Consider the following 20,135-nt stretch of genomic DNA (forward strand, 5'->3'; position numbering starts at 1 on the left):
AGACAGGGTCTGTCCAGAATCACAGTGTGGATTTCGAGCTAATAGATCCACCATTGACATAGTATTTTCCCTCAGACAGTTGCAGGAGAAATGTAGGGAACAACGTCAGCTACTCTTTGTGGCCTTCATAGATCTTACAGAGGCCTTTGATTTGGTTAGCAGGGACTGGGCCTTTTTAAAATACTCGACTCCTTAACATCATCAGGTCCTTTCATGAAGAAATGGGTACTATAGATTTTGATGGCTCAACATCAGATCCCTTTGGCATCTGAAGCGGAGTGAAACAGGGCTGTGTCATCACGCCAGCTCTGTTTGGGATCTTTTTTGCTGTCATGGAATTTTGGAACTGCAACAGAGTGTGACTATTTCCAGACTAGATGAGATGGAAAGCTCTTTAACCTCCCTAGATTGAGAGTGAAGACCAAAGTCCAGCTGAAATGCATGCGGGACTTCGTCTTCGCTGATGATGCAGCTGTTGTTGCCCATTCTGCTGAAGAGCTCCAACGATTTATGAATCGTTTTAGTAAGGCCTGCCAAGATTTTGGACTAACAATCAGCGTGAAGAAAACACAAGTCATGAGCCAGGGCGTGGACTCACCTCCCTCTATTACCATCTCTACACAAGAATTAGAGGTTGTTTACAATTTTGTGTACTTTGGCTCAACAATCTTTGACACTCGCTTTCTCTAGATGTCAAGCTGGATAAAGGCATTGGCAAAGCAGCCACCATGTTTTCTAGACTCACACAGACTCTAAGGCTTAATAAGAAGTGACAGCATATACCAAAATCCAGGACTATAGAGTCTGTGTCCTGAGTACACTCATGTACTACAGTGAGTCCTGGACCCTTTGTGCATGGCAGGAGAGGAAGCTGAACACCTTCCATATGCGTTGCCTCTGACAGATTTTTGGTATCACCTGGCAGGACAAAGTTCCAAATACAGTAGTCCTAGAACGAGCTGGAATTTTCAGCATGTATACATTACTGGAACAGCGATGTCTGTGTTGACTTGAATATGTTGTGATAATGGCTGATGGTTGGATTCCAGAAGATCTCCTGTATGGAGAATTAGTGCAGGGAAAATTCCCCCGGACCTCAACAGATGGGAAAACCTGACACATGAGCATTCAACGTGAGGCAGGCGGTGCAGGATGACCTCTCCCAATTTGAAGAGGCACTTGTTCATCAGCAAAACCAGCAAAACCAGGGAGTTGGACAGGGGACAGATTGTATTTGTCTTCAGTGTGTAAGGAATTGTCACTCTCAAATTAGTCTTCTCAGCCACCCTTAGACAATGTTCCAAGACCTCTAATTCAGAGCATGTTACTATAGTCTCTCAAGACTGAAAGATGCCTACCTCTTCTTGAGATGCAAGAAGTGAATTGAAAACAAAAAATGGCATGTGATCCTTGTACACATTTCAGAGCCATGGATTGGTAATAACTTTATGAAAGCACTAAAAATCAAAAACATAATGTTAGCTTTTCTGTACCGGTCTACATGGTGCAGTGGTTAAACTGCTGTACTGCAGCCAAAACTGTGCTTATGACCAAAGGTTCTATTCCAGGTAGCCGGCTCAAGGTTGACTCAGCCTTCTATCTTTCTGAGGTTGTTAAAATGAGTACGGGAGGGGGGGAGTGTAGCCTGCATAATTAACTTGTAAACTGCCCAGAGTGCTTGAAGTGCTATGGGGCAGTATATAAGCAGCTTGCTTTACAATGCTTTTTCATCAGACTGGTTATCACACAGCTGTGTGATAAGCAGGAGAAAAAAACACATAAGTGTTCTGAAAATAATGACCAGATCTGTGTTCCAAGCTCTTTTATTAAAAGTAGGTTTCAAAATGGGGATGAGAGGCTGCAGACACAGGTTATAGGTCGAATTTGAAACCTGAATCTCTGAACTGAGTTGGCAGTCTCCATTTTGAAACTTAACATAGGAGCCTGACACACAGATCTGGTTATGATTTTTGGAACTCTTATACTTTTTTCTGTACCATCTACAGCCTGATGAAGACCTGTATTTATTTATTATTCCATAAATTTCTGTACTGCAGACTTAACTGCTTAGAGGAGTGCCCAGCAGTAACAGAGTTGGGGAGGGGGGAGAGCTCTGGTGAGCACTGTATTGTTTGACACTGGGTTTTGATGAATTCTGTTATCCTACACCAAAATTTATAACAAAGGTTCATGGCTGCACATTCCCAATCTTGTCTTGGTCATATCACATTGCACATCACACCCCAAAATATATATTTTTATTTATAAAAAGGTTCTTTTTAACTGACTAAAAATAAAAGCCCCCTCATATCAATTTCTACAAAACAATAAAAGAAAATGGGGAGTGGGGAAGAGATTGAAAAACATGGCAATATTCCCACACATACCCCTTAGAGATCACAAAGGTGTGATGTGGCAGAGGATGCATTTGGGACTCTGAGGTACAGTGCAGCCAATGGGCCAGAATTTGCCCCTTTGTAAGATTGAGTTCTGCTGTACATGTTGAAGTAGAAACCAAATATGAGCTGAAAGTTGTGCTATACATTTGCTCCAAACACAAAATATCATTTATTTGTAGTGTACAAGACCAGCTACATAACTTTCAAGAATCCTATTTTGTCAGACATTATACATCTGTGAGACCTACTTAGATACCTCGTGAAGTGTAGCATTCATGCTTTTTAATGCTTTAATTATTTCCATAGGTATCATTACTTGGACTAGATCTCCTAGGTGCCTTTGTTGACAGACTGCTGGGACGCTTTAAATCTTACATAGGAACTGGTGAGTAGATTTTGCATTTCCTTTGAAAAAAAGCTGAACATGAGTGATGTAGACACAGTTATTAATTTCTTATGATAGCCTTAATTTACAGATTGTCAGTTTCCCAGGTTTTGTCTCGAGAGGAGTATACACATTTACATATTTGTTTTCTTTTTAAAATACAGGGGAACAGCTGCTGGAGGAAGAACCATACCATTGTTTTTTAAGGACAGGGATGTAGAATTTGTGGCTTTCTAGCTAGGATTCAATGTAACTCCAATCATAAAGCCCAGTGATCAGGGATTGTAGGAGTTGCTTCTCAGCAATATTCAGAGGGCCATAGAGGAAGGTGATTGTTTTATCATCTACCTCTTCTGTGAAGTAATCTCTGCTAAGTACAGTGGTGTCTCGCTTGACGACGTTAATCCGTTCCAGTGGAATCGCTGTAGAGCGAAATCGTCGTCAAGTGAAATAAAAAAGCCCATTGGAATACATTGAAAACTGTTCAGTGCGTTCCAATGGGCGAAATACCTGCTCGTCCAGCAAAGATCCCCCATAGGGTGGCCTTTTTCCAATGCCTGTCTTGCGAAATGAGGTCTGGGAAACAGTGGGCGGCCATTTTGAGAACCGCCAATCAGCTGTTTCTAAATCGTCGTGTAGCGAAAAATCGGTTCCCGAAGCAGGGAACCAATCATGATACAGCTGATTTTTGCCTATTAAAACACCGTTTTGCTATCGCTATAGCAATCGCAAAATACTCATCGTTAAGTGATTTCCTCGTCTAACGAGGTAATCGTCAAGCGGGGCACCACTGTAGAACTGTAACTTGAAATGTTGGTGCCTAGAGCAAGCAGCACAAATGCACCCAGCATGCACACAAAACCTTCAGACCTCACCGTGTGCCACTCCACCCACTGCAACGTCTGCATGAGAAGGAGGCAAAGTGGATGGGCAAGTTAGTGAGATAGCATCCTTGTTCTCCTTGATTCCGTGCCTCATCCTTGGCAATGTAGCAGGGCAGTGCAATCTTGTCTTTTATTGACCTGTTGCTTCCTGCTGACACCGTGACATTATGGACATGTCCACAGCAGCCTGGCCTGCCAGAATGAAGGGACAGAAGAAGGATGTGGGAGGCACAGTTTTGGGGATCTCTTATACACATCTGGTGGCCACTGTAGAGAAATGTTGATGAGCTTTGATCTGGCAACACTTCTTATTTCCAAGGACATTTACATACCACTTTTCTTCCACTGTGAAAGGGTTGTTCCTGTAGTTACTCTGAGTATGTCCCTTTGTGGCACTGACTGTACCCATACCTACTTGGCTGCATTTTGTGATAGACATTACCATGATAGATCAGTGTTTACCCTAGTTTAAACTCTCATACAAATGACAAGTTGATGTCTGAGTGAATATAGTAATGTACTAAATTCATGAATTAGTACTTTCTCTGCTTAGGAAGAGTAGGCTGGAGAAAGAGGTGGGGGGGATAAGTAAACGAGCTACTCTTTTATACCAGATAAAAATGTATCCTTTACAGTTTTTAATGCAAATAATTTGGTCTTCTTCACTAGGCAAAATTAACTGCCTACTATAAATAAAATTACAGAGAGGGGGAGAGAGAGGAAGATATGACTTACCAGGAATAAATGCTTTTTACTAATACAGCAGTTCCAAGTATTCACACACATAGGATTTCTCTAGTTTCAATAATGTACACATGTTTCTTTTCATCTAGTTTTTATTTTAAAAACGTTGGGAAAAGTGTCTCAGTGCTTTTAAATGTCAGAGTTATTTACATCAAATCACAGCTTGGCTTTAGTCATGCAAAATCACTTATGACATTAAGTACTATTCAGATTCATTATTATAGGATCAAACTTTTGAACTGATCTATGTATGTTTGGGTCGTCCAAGGGCAAATGGAATTATTCAGCTCTATTGTTTGATGCTTTGTTAAGAGCTTAAGTGTTCCTAAGAATGATAGCAAAATTTATATGCACTTTTTTGCCATATAATTATCAGTGCAGTTACAGTAAGCAGGGGTTTTTTTTTTCCTTATAAGGAACATTTCACTGAAAGATTATGCATTTTGGGGGATATTTTATATGTATCTAAAAGACATGTCTTGCATATAGTTCAGAAAATTATGTTTTAAAGGCACATAAACATGTATTTGAACATTGTGATATACAGTGGTGCCTCGCTTAACGGGCGCTCCGTTTAGCGATGAAATCGCTTAGCGATGACTTTTTCAGAGCATTTTTGCGCTTCATTTAGCGATGGTCCCTATGGGCGATTTTTGCTTAGCGATGGTTGGGACCATGCTTCACATAGCGATTAAATTTTGGATCCCCTGTGTTGCTTAACGATGGTTTAAACAGCCTCATGTTTGCTATTTTTTAAATGTTTTTCTGTTATTTATAAAGTTAAAGTTTACTGTTTAAAATGTTTGAAATCATAAAGTGCACTTAATAAACCCTTTGTTAACTAAATTTGACTTTGTTCTGACACTTTTTAAATTTGTTGTTGTATTCCCCCCCCCCCAATTGAGATGCATTGAATAGGTTTCAGTGCATTTCAATTGGGGAACTGTGTTTCGCTTAGCGATGTTTCCTATGGCGATTTTCACTTAAGGACAGCAATTCGTTCCTATTGGAACAGATTATCTGGTTTTCAATGCATTTCAATGGGAAACCGCTTTTTGCTTAGCGATGAAATCACTTAGCAGCGATTTTTTCGGAACGAATTAACATCGCTAAGTGAGGCACCACTGTATTTCTATGTCTGTCTGCTATAGCAATATATAATTAAAAAAGCAGTAAACTTGGAAGGGTATTTTAAAATGTAGCTTCATTTAAGGATCATTCCTTCTGGACTAATGAGGAACAGAAGAAGTAACACTTTGTATTAATTAGCTTGAAAGACAAGGGAAGAGAAAATCGTCCAGAACAATTAACAACAGTTTAAATAACCCCTACTAAATGGTATATGGACACATACATACATTTGTGAACATGAGTACACAAAGTGGGTAACATTTATATAACTTTGCATATGGAACCAGACAAATTACAGAAAACTAACATTGAGTAGAGAGAGCCTTTTGTGATATTAACAGATGCCACATGTACAAACAGAACACTGGGTTATATCTAACTTGAGCTATACTGTGTCCCTTAGTTATTAAAATAGCAATAGCTGAGATATAGTAGATCTAGTAGTAGGTTGCAACTAGAGTAGACCCATTGAATCAGTGGGGACGGTGTCAATTCCTCTAAATTCCATTATTCAGTGGGCTTACTCTAGTTGTAGGGATGTGATGGCGCTGCGGGTTAAACCGCAGAAGCCTCTGTGCTGCAAGGTCAGAAGACCAGCTGTTGTAAGATTGAATCCACGTGATGGAGTGAGCGTCCATCGCTTGACCCAGCTCCTGCCAACCTAGCCATTCGAAAGCATATAAAAATGTGAGTAGATAAATAGGTACCACCTTGGTGGGAAGGTAACGGTGTTCCGTGTCTAGTCGTGCTGACCACGTGACCACGGAAACTGTCTTTGGAGAAGCACAGGCTCTATGGCTTGGAAACGGGAATGATCACCACGCCCTAGAGTCAGACATGACTGGACTAAATGTCAATGGGAATCTTTACCTTTATCTTACTCTGGTTGTGACTACTGGATTTAATCCATTATTTCTGATCAATAATATTTATGTTGTTTTGGGTACAGTATTTAAAATTTTAGTGCTTTTTGATCTGTTTTTAACCCAAGATATTCATAATAATTTTCAAATCTTAAAGGAGATATTTCATCTTTGCCACTGATTCCTAACCTTGGATAACCTAGGTTTTCTTGAACTGCAATTCTCAGAAACCTCACCACTAGCTGTGCTGGTTGGGGTTTCTGGGAGTTGCAGTCCAAGAATACTTGGGTTACAAAAGTTTGGGAACCACTGGTCTATGTGGTAATATGTGACTGGAGTTCTATAATTTGTAGAATTGCTTCTGCTAGGATATACTATAAAAATCTATTTGATGTGGATATTTCTCCCATTTCATCCTAATTAAAATGTGATGCTATTGTGTAAGAAATGCATAGCATCTCTGTGTTGGCTGGCATGGAGCAGCACCTCTGAGTCTAAGATACAGTGGTGTCTCAACTTACAAACGTCCCTACTTACGACCATTTCGAGTTACAACCAGCTCTGGCCGCAAAATTTTGCTTCTACTTGCGACCGGAGCTTCCACTTAGAAACAGAAAAAGGCAGGGAAAAAGGCGGGAAATTCAAATTACTAACTGTAGGTGGCAACGAGGCTGCTTCTTTGTAGCTCTTTCACGCCAGCAGTTAGAGAATGTGCGTTGGAGGAAGCTTGGGACTGCCTCCTTTTGCTTCTGAGAGTGTGTGTGTGTGTGTTTGCAGGGAAGTTTCAGGCTGCCTTGTAAGGTGCTGTTTTCTCCTCTAAAAAACTGTTCTGGCTGTTTTTGCAGCGTGGTTTTCAGCTGGGTTTTTTTTCTGTGCTGTGATGGGTCTTGGAGGGTTTGTTTGTTTTTCGGTTCCCCCCATTTCTGATGGGTCTTGGGGTTTTTTGTTGCTTTTTGGAGTGTTTTTTTCCCCATTTCCGATGGGTCTTGGGGGGTTTGGTTGCTTTTGGGGGTTTTCCCCCCATTTCTGATGGGTCTTGGGAGGTTTGGTTGCTTTTGGGGGAGCTTCCCCATTTCCAATGGGTCCTGCATGCTTCCCTTGCTTTTTCCGTTGTTTTCTTTGCATTTCCAACCTGCCCCCTTTGTTCTCTGTGCATTTCCGATCTGCTCCATTTGTTTTCTGCGCATTTCCAATGGGTCTTGCACGCTTGATTGCTTTTCTTTCCCCTCCCCCTTCTGCAGAAGGGATTAATCGTGTTTCCAATGAGTCTTGCAGTGATTTTTTTTTTTCGGTGATTGTTTTCTTCGGCCTTTAAATGGATTAATTGCATTTCAATGTATTTCGAGCTATGTCCATCTTCTGGAACGGATTATGGTCGTAAGTGGAGGCACCACTGTATATTCACAAAAGTATTGTTTCATATGTCTGGAATGATATCAATAGATTGCTAGTGGTGAAAGACTTCCTTTTTTATTTTGGGGTTCACATGGCAGACGTGCAATGAGATGAAGTCATGTGCACCCCAAAAATGCCATTGCTGCTGACATTATCCTGTTGTGCAGGCAGAACTTGCCCAACAGGATTTGGGCTGTTACACAGGCAACAATTAATACACAAAAACCATATCATAAATGTTTTGTGAGAAGAAATGCACTTGCCTGTTTATATATGAACATTTTTTAAAATTTTATGATGCTAGTTGAAAGTCAAGCCATGTATGGCTTGTGGTGGAGTAATTATAGCTACACAGGTTTTTAAAACTGTGTGCAGTCTTCATGTATTAAACAGAGCTCAGATACTTATGGTTCAAAGGTAGTTAGTAACAGTTGTAATTCCGTGTAACTAGTACCTATAATTTTTCCTTTTTAAAATGTAATGCTACTGTAAGTTATTTTTGATAATATTATTTTCATTTAGCTGTGGACACAATATAAATCAGTGCTTGAATTGTTTAATATTCCTTATTAATATTTAGGAAGGCTACATGCTTATATTATGGAAGTAATTGAAAAGCTAGTGTTACATCACAAAAGAGTTGTGTCACTCCTTGTGAAGCTACAGTTGTATTATGATATAGTTCCATCTTATTTATTAGAGAAAATAATTAATTACAAGTAACATTATTTGCAGTCAGTTACTTCTAAGTTCCAAATTGGGATTTCAAGCACTTGGAAGTATATTCATCCTCTGACATTCTTTGGAAGAAAAAGAAAGAAACTTAACAATGAACTGGCAAGCAAGATATTATCAATGTAGGTTCTACCTGTAAAATCAACTGGGCTGGTTAATCAAAACTTTTAAGGTACCTGATTGGGCCATTAACTTGGTATTTAAAAAGTCTGCACATTCAGAAGTTAACTAAACAAAAGAAATTGTGACCATATATGACCAAATGTTATCATTTTATATTTAAAAGATTTTGCACAATGGTTTTTATACAGTAGTGGACATGAGAAGGCTGTGTTTAATAAAAAACAAAGAACAGGTGGATAGGTTGTAATATTGTAAAATCATGGGCAAATAACAGCCTTGGAGAAGAGATTTTTTTTACTTTTTGGAGTACTTAGTGAATAGCTTCTACGTTGAGGATTCATAGGATTTGCAGTAGTTCACAGTGGTGCAGTATTTTCTCTCTGTCTATATTTAGAGGTCCGGAGTGGTCAAGAGATTACACATTGTTTTGAAAGCGTTGGGTTGGTGTAATGAAGTTAATTGCTTTGAAAGTGACTTTATATATATATACCATAAAAATAAAAAAGTAAAAGTTATATATATATATATATATATATATATATATATATATATATATATATATATATATATATATATATATATATATATATATATATATATATATATATATATATATATATATATATATATATATATATATATATATATATATATATATATATATATATATATATATATATATATATATATATGGTATGCTATGATCCACCTTTGCTTTATGTAAAACGTGATCTGCTGCTGCATTGTTGGGTTAGACATTATTGACTTGACAGTGAGGTTCATGTTAACTTTTTACTGAGAAACATACCTTACTTAGCACTGTAATTCTTGTTTCTGTCTCCTAGTTCTTGTAGTGTTGATGGATCGAATGGGAGATGCCAAAGATCAAGTTCGAGAACAAGCACAAAATCTTGTTTTGAAGTTAATGGATCAAGTAGCTCCACCGATGGTATGGTTTTCGGACTTGTAGTTGTGTTAGTTTTGCAAGCATTTCAACAAGAAATGCAAAACAAAACAAAAGCCGGGGAAAAGACATTGTGGCACTTCAAAGACTAACTGTTATACTATTTTACTTTATGTCTGAAGAAGTGGGCAACATTCCATGAAAGCTTACATTGAACTATAGCAATTAGTCTTTAAAGTGCCAAAATATCTCTCTTTTTTTTGCTTTTGTTTTGTTTTGTGTTTCTTGTTGAAACAGTGGCATGGTGTTTCTTGAATTCAGGATGTGTCTCCAGATCTATTATGTTTTGTCAAAAGTGAAGGATATAATTGCAACTAGAAACAAAGGAGAGCTGAACTTTTAAAAATGTCTGTAAAAGAGGAATTCTCAGGAAATGATGTTTTATGTTTTTTGTGTGCACTCTTCTACACAAATATTAAGGATACCAGGAGCCTGTTCACATTTGCACATCATCATTGTACACTGATAATTATTGTGTATATACATGCTCTTGTTTTTTAAAATGCACACTGATCCTGAACATGATTACTTCCAACCAAGGTTTCTGTAGACAATATTTATCAATTGCAGCTTAAATGATTTACCTGAAGATAAGATATCTGGTGAAGTGTTACATATTCTTAAAATGGTGGAAGATACATTAACATATATTTTCAAATGGTTAAATTACACCAAAAAGAGATCTCAGAACCGGTTGTATTGATGAAGATATCAGATAATATACAAGGGATGGAGGGCCACCCAGTAAGCGATGTAGCGATAACAGATAAGAAAATTGAGGTTGAAAAGCAAACTTTGAATGATATTGTTCCCCCTTTTAAAATATGGAAGAAAAAAGAGTCGCAGAAACAAAACAAGCACAGGGAGGAAAGGGGAGGGGAGAGCAGAATTTATATTATTTTGGATCTGTTGAGTGTATTCTCAAGAAAAAAGGAGGGTGAAAGAGGGGATATATTTCACAATTGGCCTTGGTGTTCTGATGCTGTGGGAATAACATAGATTTAAGCTGTATTACACGTATAAGTTGAAAGCTAAAGAGGTTAATACATAGACAAAATAGTCAAAAGAAGAAGAAAAAGAAGAAGAAAGATGAACCTTTATTGGAACATGAATAGATTAGATGTTTATATACTTGATATGAAAGATTGAATGATTATGCATTTGATGTTTTCTTATTCTCAAAACCCTTTTTCCATCCCCCCCACTGCCCTTTGCCTTTTGTATTCCTTCCCCATTACCCAATAGTTTTGAAAATAAAATTATAAAAAAAAAAAACATATATTTTCAAATCATACTTCAAAAACTGTGGATTAAAAAAATTCTATTCATTCCTCTATTAGAAAAATTCCTGTTTTTGATAGCTGTGTGACTTTTGAGGTGGATAGTCTAATTGACTACATTTTATATATTAATAAATTAGGATTAAAGAAAAATACAAGGATGCACACATGTATCATAGCAGGGACTGTATTACAAATAATATCTAGATATGGGAATGAAACATGAAATATCGCTGATTTGTGGATATTCATCCCTTCATATTTGTCAGGTCTGGAGACCCCGATGAATATGAAGAGAGAAATATTTACCCATTTTTATTAGTCCCTCCATGCAGACTGGCTGCAGGAGCAGAAACGAGGTTTGCCTTCCCACAGCCAGCCTGCTGGTCAATGACCTGCTGACCAGCTGATTGTCAAGACATTGAGAAGCAGGCTGGCTGCCGGAAGGCAAACCCTGGTTTCTGTTTTGCAGCCAGGCTGCTTGTAAATGTCCCACCAAATCACCTTTTTTCCCCAATCCATCACCATCTCTAATAACATCTCTTCTGTGAGTGTGAAGTGGGATGGCTTCTTAAAAGACTGCACAAGTTGTAGTTGTAAAACTAACACTTAAGTTATGTCACATTAGAGGCATCTTTGTAGCATATCAAAGAATTGTTAATTTATTCATTTAACTCTAATTACCATAATTAATCACTATTATTTGCTTCCATGTCAATTCCAACTCATAGGAACCTTCCCAGAGATTTTGGGCATAAATATTCACTTGTGGTTTAGAGGTCCTGCTGCTAGTGGTGCTCTTGGACCATACGTGTAAGGCCACCCAGTTTGCAGGGCATATAACCCTATCAGCCACAAATGTTCAAGATGACTTTGGTTGCTTCCCATTCTTGGAGGCACAGTTCGGATTCCTTTGGCTGTACAGTCACCTGCTCCAGTGCACTGAGCGATATCAGTTCATTTAATAAAATTAGATAGGTTTAAATTTGGTTGTAACACAAGAGGCGACTCTACACATGGAAATCACCAGATGGGCAATACCGAAATGAGATTTATTGTATTCTCTGCAGCCAGAGATGGCGAAGCTCTATACAGTCAGCAAAAACAAGACCTGGAGCTGATTGTGGCTCTGATCATCAGCTTCTTATAGCAAAACTCAAGCTTAAACTGAAGAAAGTAGGAAAAACCACTGGGCTAGTCAGGTATAATCTAAACCAAATCCCTTATAAATACAGAGTGGAAGTGAAGAACAGATTTAAGCAACTAGATTTGGTGGACAGAGTGCCTAAAGAACTTTGGATAGAGGCTCGTAACATTGTACAGGAGGCAGCAACAAAACCCATCCCAAAGAAAAGGAAATGCAAGAAAGCAAAGTGGCTGTCCAACGAGGCCTTACAAATAGCAGAGAAGAGAAGGGAAACAAAATGCAAGGGAGATAGGGAAAGTTACAGAAAACTGAACACAGACTTCCAAAGAATAGCAAGGAGAGACAAGAGGGCCTTTTTAAATGAACAATGCAAAGAAATAGAGGAAAAGAATAGAAAGGGAAAAACCAGAGATCTGTTCAGGAAAATTGGAGATATTAAAGAAACATTTTGTGCAAAGATGGACATGATAAAGGACAAAAATGGTAGGGACCTAACAGAAGCAGAAGACATCAAGAAGAGGTGGCAAGAATACACAGAGGAATTATACCAGAAAGATCTGGATGTCCCTGACAACCCAGACAGTGTGGTGGCTGACCTTGAGCCAGACATCCTGGACAGTGAAGTCAAGTGGGCCTTAGAAAACATGGCTAACAACGAGGCCAGTTAAGGTGATGGCATTCCAGTTGAATTATTTAAAATCTTAAAAGATGACACTGTTAAGGTGTTACATTCAATATGCCAGCAAGTTTGGAAAACTCAGCAGTGGCCAGAGGACAGGAAAAGATCAGTCTACATGCCAATCCCAAAGAAGTGCAGTGCCAAAGAATGCTCCAACTACCTTACAATTGCACTCATTTCACACGCTAGCAAGGTTATGCTCAAAATCCTCCAAGGCAGGCTTCAGCAGTATGTGGACCGAGAACTCCCAGAAGTACAGGCTGGATTTCGAAGGGGAACTAGAGACCAAATTGCTAACATGCAGTGTATTATGGAGAGAGCCAGAGAGTTCCAGAAAAACACCTACTTCTGTTTCATTGACTATGCAAAAGCTTTTGACTATGGCGACCACAGCAAACTCTGGCAAGTCCTTAAAGTAATGGGAGTGCCTGATCATTTTATCTATCTCCTGAGAAACCTATACGCGGAACAGGAAGCAACAGTTAGAACTGGATGTGGAACAACTGATTGTTTCAAAATTGGGAAAGGAGTATGACAAGGCTGTATATTGTCTCCCTGCTTATTTAACTTATATGCAGAATATATCATGCGAAAGGCCGGACTGGATGAATCCTAAACCGGAATTAAGATTGCCGGAAGAAATATCAACAGCCGGAAGTAATATCAACAACCTGCAGATGATACCACTCTGATGGCAGAAAGTGAGGAGGAATTAAAGAACCTCGTATTGAGGGTAAAAGAGGAGAGTGCAAAAACCGGTCTGAAGCTCAACATCAAAAAAACCAAGATCATGGCCACTGGTCCCATCATCTCCTGGGAAATAGAAGGGGAAGATATGGAGACAGTGACAGATTTTTCTTTCTTGGGCTCCATGATCACTGCAGATGGTGACAGCACCCATGAAATTAAAAGATGGCTGCTTCTTGGGAGGAAAGCGATGACAAACCTCAACAGCATCTTAAAAAGCAGAGACATCACCTTGCAGACAAAGGTCCACATAGTCCAAGCTATGGTTTTTCTTGTAGTGATGTATGGAAGTGAGAGCTGGACCATAAAGAAGGCTGACAACCGAGGAATTGATGCTTTTGAATTGTGGTGCCGGAGGAGGCTCTTGAGAATCCCCTGGAGTGCAAGGAGAACAAACCTATCCATTCTAAAGGAAATCAACTCTGAGTGCTCATTGGAGGGACAGATCCTGAAGCTGAGGCTTCAATACTTTGGCCATCTCATGAGAAGAGAAGACTCCCTGGAAAATACCCTGATTTTTGGAAAGTATGAAGGCAAGAGGAGAAGGGGATGACCGAGGATGAAATGGTTGGGCAGTGTCATTGAAGCTACCAACATGAATTTGACCCAACTCCGGGAGGCAGTGGAAGACAGGAGGGTGTGGCGTGCTCTGGTCCATGGGTCACGAAGAGTCGGACACGACTAAGCAACTAACCAACAACAAGAATCAACCTACTAAATCAGTCAAAACTTGGTAATTAAACATTCATGTTATTTCCAGTGATCCAGTGGGTCTGAGTTAACACTTGATTTAGGCCTCACTTTTTAGTGACTAAAACTAACTAACTAATTTGAATAATATCATAGCTTGAATATCTGTTTTTCATGTAAAAATGAGACACCTGCATTTGTCTTCTAATCATGGTTCTTACATAGCTTGTGCATGTTTTCGTTTCGTTTAGTCGTTTAGTCGTGTCCGACTCTTCATGACTGCATGTTTACATTCGACAAAACCCAAAAGCTCTGTTTTAACATTCTCAGGGTTTCTTTTATATTAATATTAGTGCCATTTTGATCCCATCTACATTCTTATCTTCATCATCCCAGAAACAATTGAGGTTTGTAGAAGAAACCAAATAATGTTAGAGGGAGAGTTATTCCCCTAATGTTACCAACCTCTTTTCCAATGGTTTTTCTTCCTCATGAAAAATTTCCATGCAGGAAGAGGCACAGTCTTTTTCTCCCACTCTGTATGGAGAAAGAGGCTCAGGTAACACACAAAGTGACTCCTCCAAGTACTCACCGGGTCACACAGTGTTTGGTGTCCTGAATAGGACACGGAGATGAAATAGGAACTGTGGCATACAGCTCTGCAGGGGAACCTCAGCCAATGAGAGGAGGGAGGGTGATGCAGAAGGGGGAGGAGCTGAGTTATATAAGGTGTGTGTGATGTGTGAAAGGGGGAGTTTTGGAGAGTTTGAAAAAATGAGAGAAGTTGATTGAGAGAGTGAGATAGATTTGAGAGAGATAGTCAGTGAGGGAAAAGTCTGTGTGATCTAGTAATTGAGAAACGTGATTAACAACTTAATTTATTACCTGTGATTCACCATTTTTATTTTGTACAAATCAATAAACACTTTATTTGTTTGAAAGAAAAACTTGTCCTTTGTGAGTACTAAGGATAGGTTGGTGGCAGCAAGGAAGAATAGTAGTAAGCACTCTTGGAGGCCTGCATTGGTAGAGGCTTAAGAGTGGCCCGCCACAGGAACTCTCATTGTTATCTTTTACCTGTGATCAGAAACTTTACTGGTGACTGGAGGAACATCTCCTCCAGTTCCAGTCTGAGTAGCTCTGATGTACTGTGCACTGCTTATCATGCTGATAAGAAAGGTGAACTGTTTTCTACAATCAGGGATAAGAGGAAATAGTGAGAATTCCACAAGAATTGGAAAGGGAAGGGTCACTTTGGTCCAGAGTGACAATCTTTGTAGGCTTGATTTGGCGCACAGACTGTTTGCTCCTCGTCCTTGCTTAATATACAGCCAACTTTATCCTTTCAGCAATGCTAGGGCATTATAAAAGTTGAAGCAATTGCCAGAGGTTTGTAGATATGCAGATGTAGTCTTGATTTCTCCTTAACTTTACCAGCCTGAATTATGACAGCAGTTTACATTGGCACTGCCAGAAAGCATGATTCACACCTGTTAAGATTTACTTTTTTAAAGTGAGATTTGAGCTAGTAAAAATGAAATAGTCATGTAATCATAGTGACTGAGACTAGGAAGGACTAAATTGCATGAGGACCAAGGGTTTAAGGGAGGATACTACAGCCTGATATAGATCCATTAAGGGAGCAGTCACTTGCATCTGCATAGATTCTCAATAAACTTAGAGTTTAGGCCTGGTTAGTCATTGTTTCTAGTCATCTGAATCTGTTGAAATCTCTTGAGAACTATTGGATAGCTCAGTGGCTTATGCATCTGGATGCAGAACCATGAGTTGAGAGTTTGATTCTCCATTGTGCCTCCTTGACAGGGGTTGGACTCAATGATTCATAGGGCCCTTTCCAGTTCTGCAGTTCTAAGATGATAGTGATTATAATTGGGGTGAAAGTTATAGCCAGCATTTGTTAATATTCTTCCCACATTTCCATAGGGTGTTCTGTATATGAAAAATGCACTGGTGCCACTTTCATCTAACCTTGGTTTTCAGATTGGCAGGTTGAGGTGTGTAAGAGACTGAGATTTATTAACTGAAACAACTCTTTTATTTGTAAATGCTGTTTCTTCAAGCACATTACATGCTCATTAACATTTTGTGACAAACTATTTGTACTTATTTTTAATTTAAAATATTTTTATTTAATATATGTGTTTGTTTTGAATTTTAAATTGTATTGAATTTTTCCTTCGAAGAGGACTGGAAGAGGGAAAAGGAGAGGAAGTAGAAGCATGAGGGTTTTTCAGAAAAGAGATATAATGCCAAAAGGTTTAGGAACATCTCATCTGACCATTTCCCCACAGAGTCCCTTCCAGCTCTCCAGTTCTAAGATTATTATTGTTGTTGCAAGTATTTGTCAGCACACATTCCAGCTGCACTTGTGTCAGCCCAATGCCTCTAAAGAATGCTTCTGAAATATTCAAAACAATACATCAAATATTTAGTATATGTAAGGTTGAGGTTTTTTTTTACTCACAGTGGATTTGATACATTGAGCATCACTCTAAATTTAAGGTGATAATTTTGTGTTTCTGAGTAGAAAAGGATTCGTTCTATTTTTGAATAAAAATTCTAGCAAAATATTTTAACATTGTTTAAAATGACATACCTGATTTGAAGTATATATGTCTGATAGTTCTTAATTGCATTATCTGATATTGTTTCTTCAGTCATAATATAGTTAAGAACAATGGCATTTAATATACCATATGTATACATGCGACATTGTCTGTTTTGATCATGCTACACCATGACTTGAATACTGGGAGGGTCTAAATCATAAAATGCTGCAGTCTGGGAAATGTGCTATTGCTCACTGTGCGGTAGTTGCTAGGCAACCTTTTTTCTCCTGAATGCCTGCTGAACTACTGAGATTATAATGGCAGCATTGCAGCCGAAGGGAGATGCAGTTGGAGTCCGCTTGCTTTGAAATATCATTGCAAACCTAGTCCTGTAAGTGTCAAGTTTTCAGCATTAGCAGATAAGAGCTCTTGGAAGCTCACAAATTACAAAGATAAAAGCAAAAGGGGATGGACAAGAGGAGATAAAAAACATAGAGATGAATATGCGTGGAAGCAAATGAGTGTAATCCAAGTAACTCATAATAGAAGAAAGATCCAGAGATCATCACAGAAGCTCACTGAAAAACAGAAGGAACACTGGAAATGGAGGGCAGATAGAAAGCTGTGCAAAATAAATACATTTATACTTTTTAAAAAATCAGCTGTAAAAGAAATTCAGCTAAGTGAGCAACCTATTGAAGTCTGGATTATGTCCCCCCCCCCAAAAAAAAACAGGGGAGTATTAAGATAAGAGAAAGACTGAATTGAATCTTCAGATGCAATTCTTATTGTCTGTTTACTAAAAAGAGAATATTTGATGAGCTGTTCTTTTTTTTGGCATAAGTGTTTTATACTAGGATCAATGTAAACGTGTAAATTAGTTTGATTAAAACTTATTGTTTCAAATGAAACCTATAATATTTAATTGTAATATTAATTTATACGTGCCATTGGTTATTTAGCCTTGGTATCAAAGAGTATGCATTTCCATTCAATAATCTAACCTGCCTTTTATTTTTAATAGTTAATTTGGGAACGACTTGCTGTTGGTTTCAAACACAAGAACTATCGTTCACGAGAAGGAGTGTGCCTGTGTCTTATTGCAACTTTAAATGTGTATGTATTTCATTTTTATGGGGGGGGGGGATGAATGTTTTTCCGTTTCTGATGGTGGATGTTTTAATTGAACGTAGTCCTTTAAAAAAATTCTTAAACTCAAAATAATAATCAGTTTACTTTAAACTTTGATTCTTGAGTTTTTGAATGTAGTATTCCTATGTTATAAGGACTCAATAATTAGATAATGTAAGAGCTGGTGTAAGATGTTGTTTACTGTCTGATATTTTCTTTTCAGCTATGGTGCACAATCATTAACTCTCAGCAAACTGGTACCACACTTATGTATCTTATCTGGAGACTCCAATAGCCAGGTAGGGCTATAATTCTTTTTAGTGATTTTGATTTTGTAGTGTCTGTATTGCCATATACTGTATGTATGTCTCACAAGCGGATTTGATGAAATGGTGGTGGTATGTTTCCCCTGTCTTATGGGAGTACTTGAAACATATAGGCTGAAATCCTATTATATGGCTTACACCTGTGAAAAGGTGGTAATGTTATTGGCAAGAAGAGATGTTCAGTAATTAAAAACTTCTTTCTGTTCTGCCTCCCATGGGTTAAGTGCAAAGAAAGGGATTACATGGGAGTCAGAAAAGGTGCAGGATAGAAAGAGCAAGTTTTTAATTGCCAGAAATTTTGCCCTGCAGGTGATGGCATCACCCCTTTTGCAAATGTAAGTTGCATAAAAAGAATATCAGTCTTAGAATCGTATCAGCTGCTACAAGCGGTAGATATTCTTTTAATAAAATAATCCCACTAACACTTTATTTATTTTATTTTTATTTATTTATTCAATTTTTACCCCGCCCCTCTAGACAACGTCTACTCGGGGCGGCTTACAAAGATTAAAATACATTAAAACAACGTAAAAATAATGAGCATAGTGCAATTATTATAATTAATACTATCCAAGATGGCAAAATTAAGAACCAGAAAAAAAGGAAAGAAAAGAACTTAGGTGACTGGGGGGAAGGCCTGTCTGAGTAACCAAGTTTTTAGTTGGTTTTTGAACACACCCAGCGAGGGTGCCAGCCGAATTTCAGTGGGAAGTGTGTTCCACAGCCGAGGGACGACCGCCGAGAAGGCCCGGTTTCTTGTTTTCTCCTTCCGGGCCTCCCTTGGCAACAGTCCCCTCAGCCGTCCCTGCTGGCTATGTCGGGTGATTCGGGTAGACCAAACTTTGTTTGGTTAAGGAAAAGAGCAAGATTTGGGAGAAAATACTCTGACCCACCTCCCGAGAAATCAAGACAGTATTATATGGTTGACATAGCTTTAAGATTTCAGCCCAGCACTAATACCAAGGAAGATGGGATTATACTTTAGGATTCTGGAAACAAGATACAGCATATATACTATGCATAAATGAGGCATATTTAAAAAGTTGTTTTAAGAAGTCTGTATATTCTTCCCATGTTCTCTTTGACTTGCAGTTTATAATATAATAGAACTTTCACACATCTGATTCTTCCTAGATTGGAAGATGCAAAATGCAGGGGATTTTACTCACCTCACCTAAAATATGTAATACTACTTTGGTTTATATATTCTTCTTTCTCATGCACATGAAAACACTGTCTTTTTAAAGAGATGTGTAGACATATGAGTGGGAGAGGAGGAAAAGATCATTGAAAGAGAAGTGGCCTCATTTTTTTTGTACAAAGTTCTTTTAATTACTTTTAGCTTAGTGGTGAATATAGAATCTCACAGAATACCTGGGAAAGCTATTACACCACTTTTGCAAGTTAGCCTATGAATGAAAGGGATCCGGTAGCAACAGCATCTCCACTCTGCAAGTGAGGGAAGCTTGAAAACACTGCTACCATGGGCTCAAGTACAGTAGTGGCAGACACTATAGGTAAAGTCAGGGAGAAAAGTGTCAACTCCACTTGTTGATGGCAGTTGGCCCGCTATACTAATTGACAGACTTGCTTGAAGCAAAGATAAATTCATCTTCATGTGATGGATGTGATCATAAAGCTAAGGGTCAATTACGTCCAGTGCAGTACAATATATCACAATATATTATGATATAGGTCAGAAAGATCTAGTGCACTACAGTATATTAAACAAGTTTACTTTCTCAGATCTGCCTCATTGGGGTTTGAAGAAGTATAATACAGTAGTATATTATTTTTGTTTTTTCAAACTTTTTGGTCAGTACATTTGAAAAGATCCAACAGTGATGTAGCTGATTCCTTAAATATTTGCAACCTTGTTTCAGTTATTTCCCTTTCTTATGTACACAACTGTTGAGAAGTAAGTGTGTAAAGTGTTGGCTAA

General features: G+C 38.4%; 1 protein-coding gene across 44 annotated transcripts in view; it reads left to right on the forward strand.

Moving 5' to 3' along the window:
- CLASP2 (cytoplasmic linker associated protein 2) overlaps positions 1-20,135 on the forward strand; it is a 212,545-nt gene that overhangs the window by 12,599 nt on the left and 179,811 nt on the right. For 43 of the 44 annotated variants that reach the window (XM_078377537.1, XM_078377543.1, XM_078377539.1 and 40 more), the window contains exons 2-5: positions 2,706-2,784; positions 9,505-9,608; positions 17,761-17,852; positions 18,091-18,166. In XM_078377537.1, coding sequence (XP_078233663.1) covers positions 2,706-2,784; positions 9,505-9,608; positions 17,761-17,852; positions 18,091-18,166 — 351 coding nt within the window. Of the gene's footprint in view, positions 1-2,705; positions 2,785-9,504; positions 9,609-17,003; positions 17,128-17,760; positions 17,853-18,090; positions 18,167-20,135 lie in introns of those variants that run through there. The other variant, XM_078377563.1, reaches the window with a different exon arrangement.

Source organism: Pogona vitticeps, chromosome 6 (genome assembly GCF_051106095.1).
Source record: "Pogona vitticeps strain Pit_001003342236 chromosome 6, PviZW2.1, whole genome shotgun sequence".
NCBI lineage: Eukaryota > Metazoa > Chordata > Lepidosauria > Squamata > Agamidae > Pogona > Pogona vitticeps.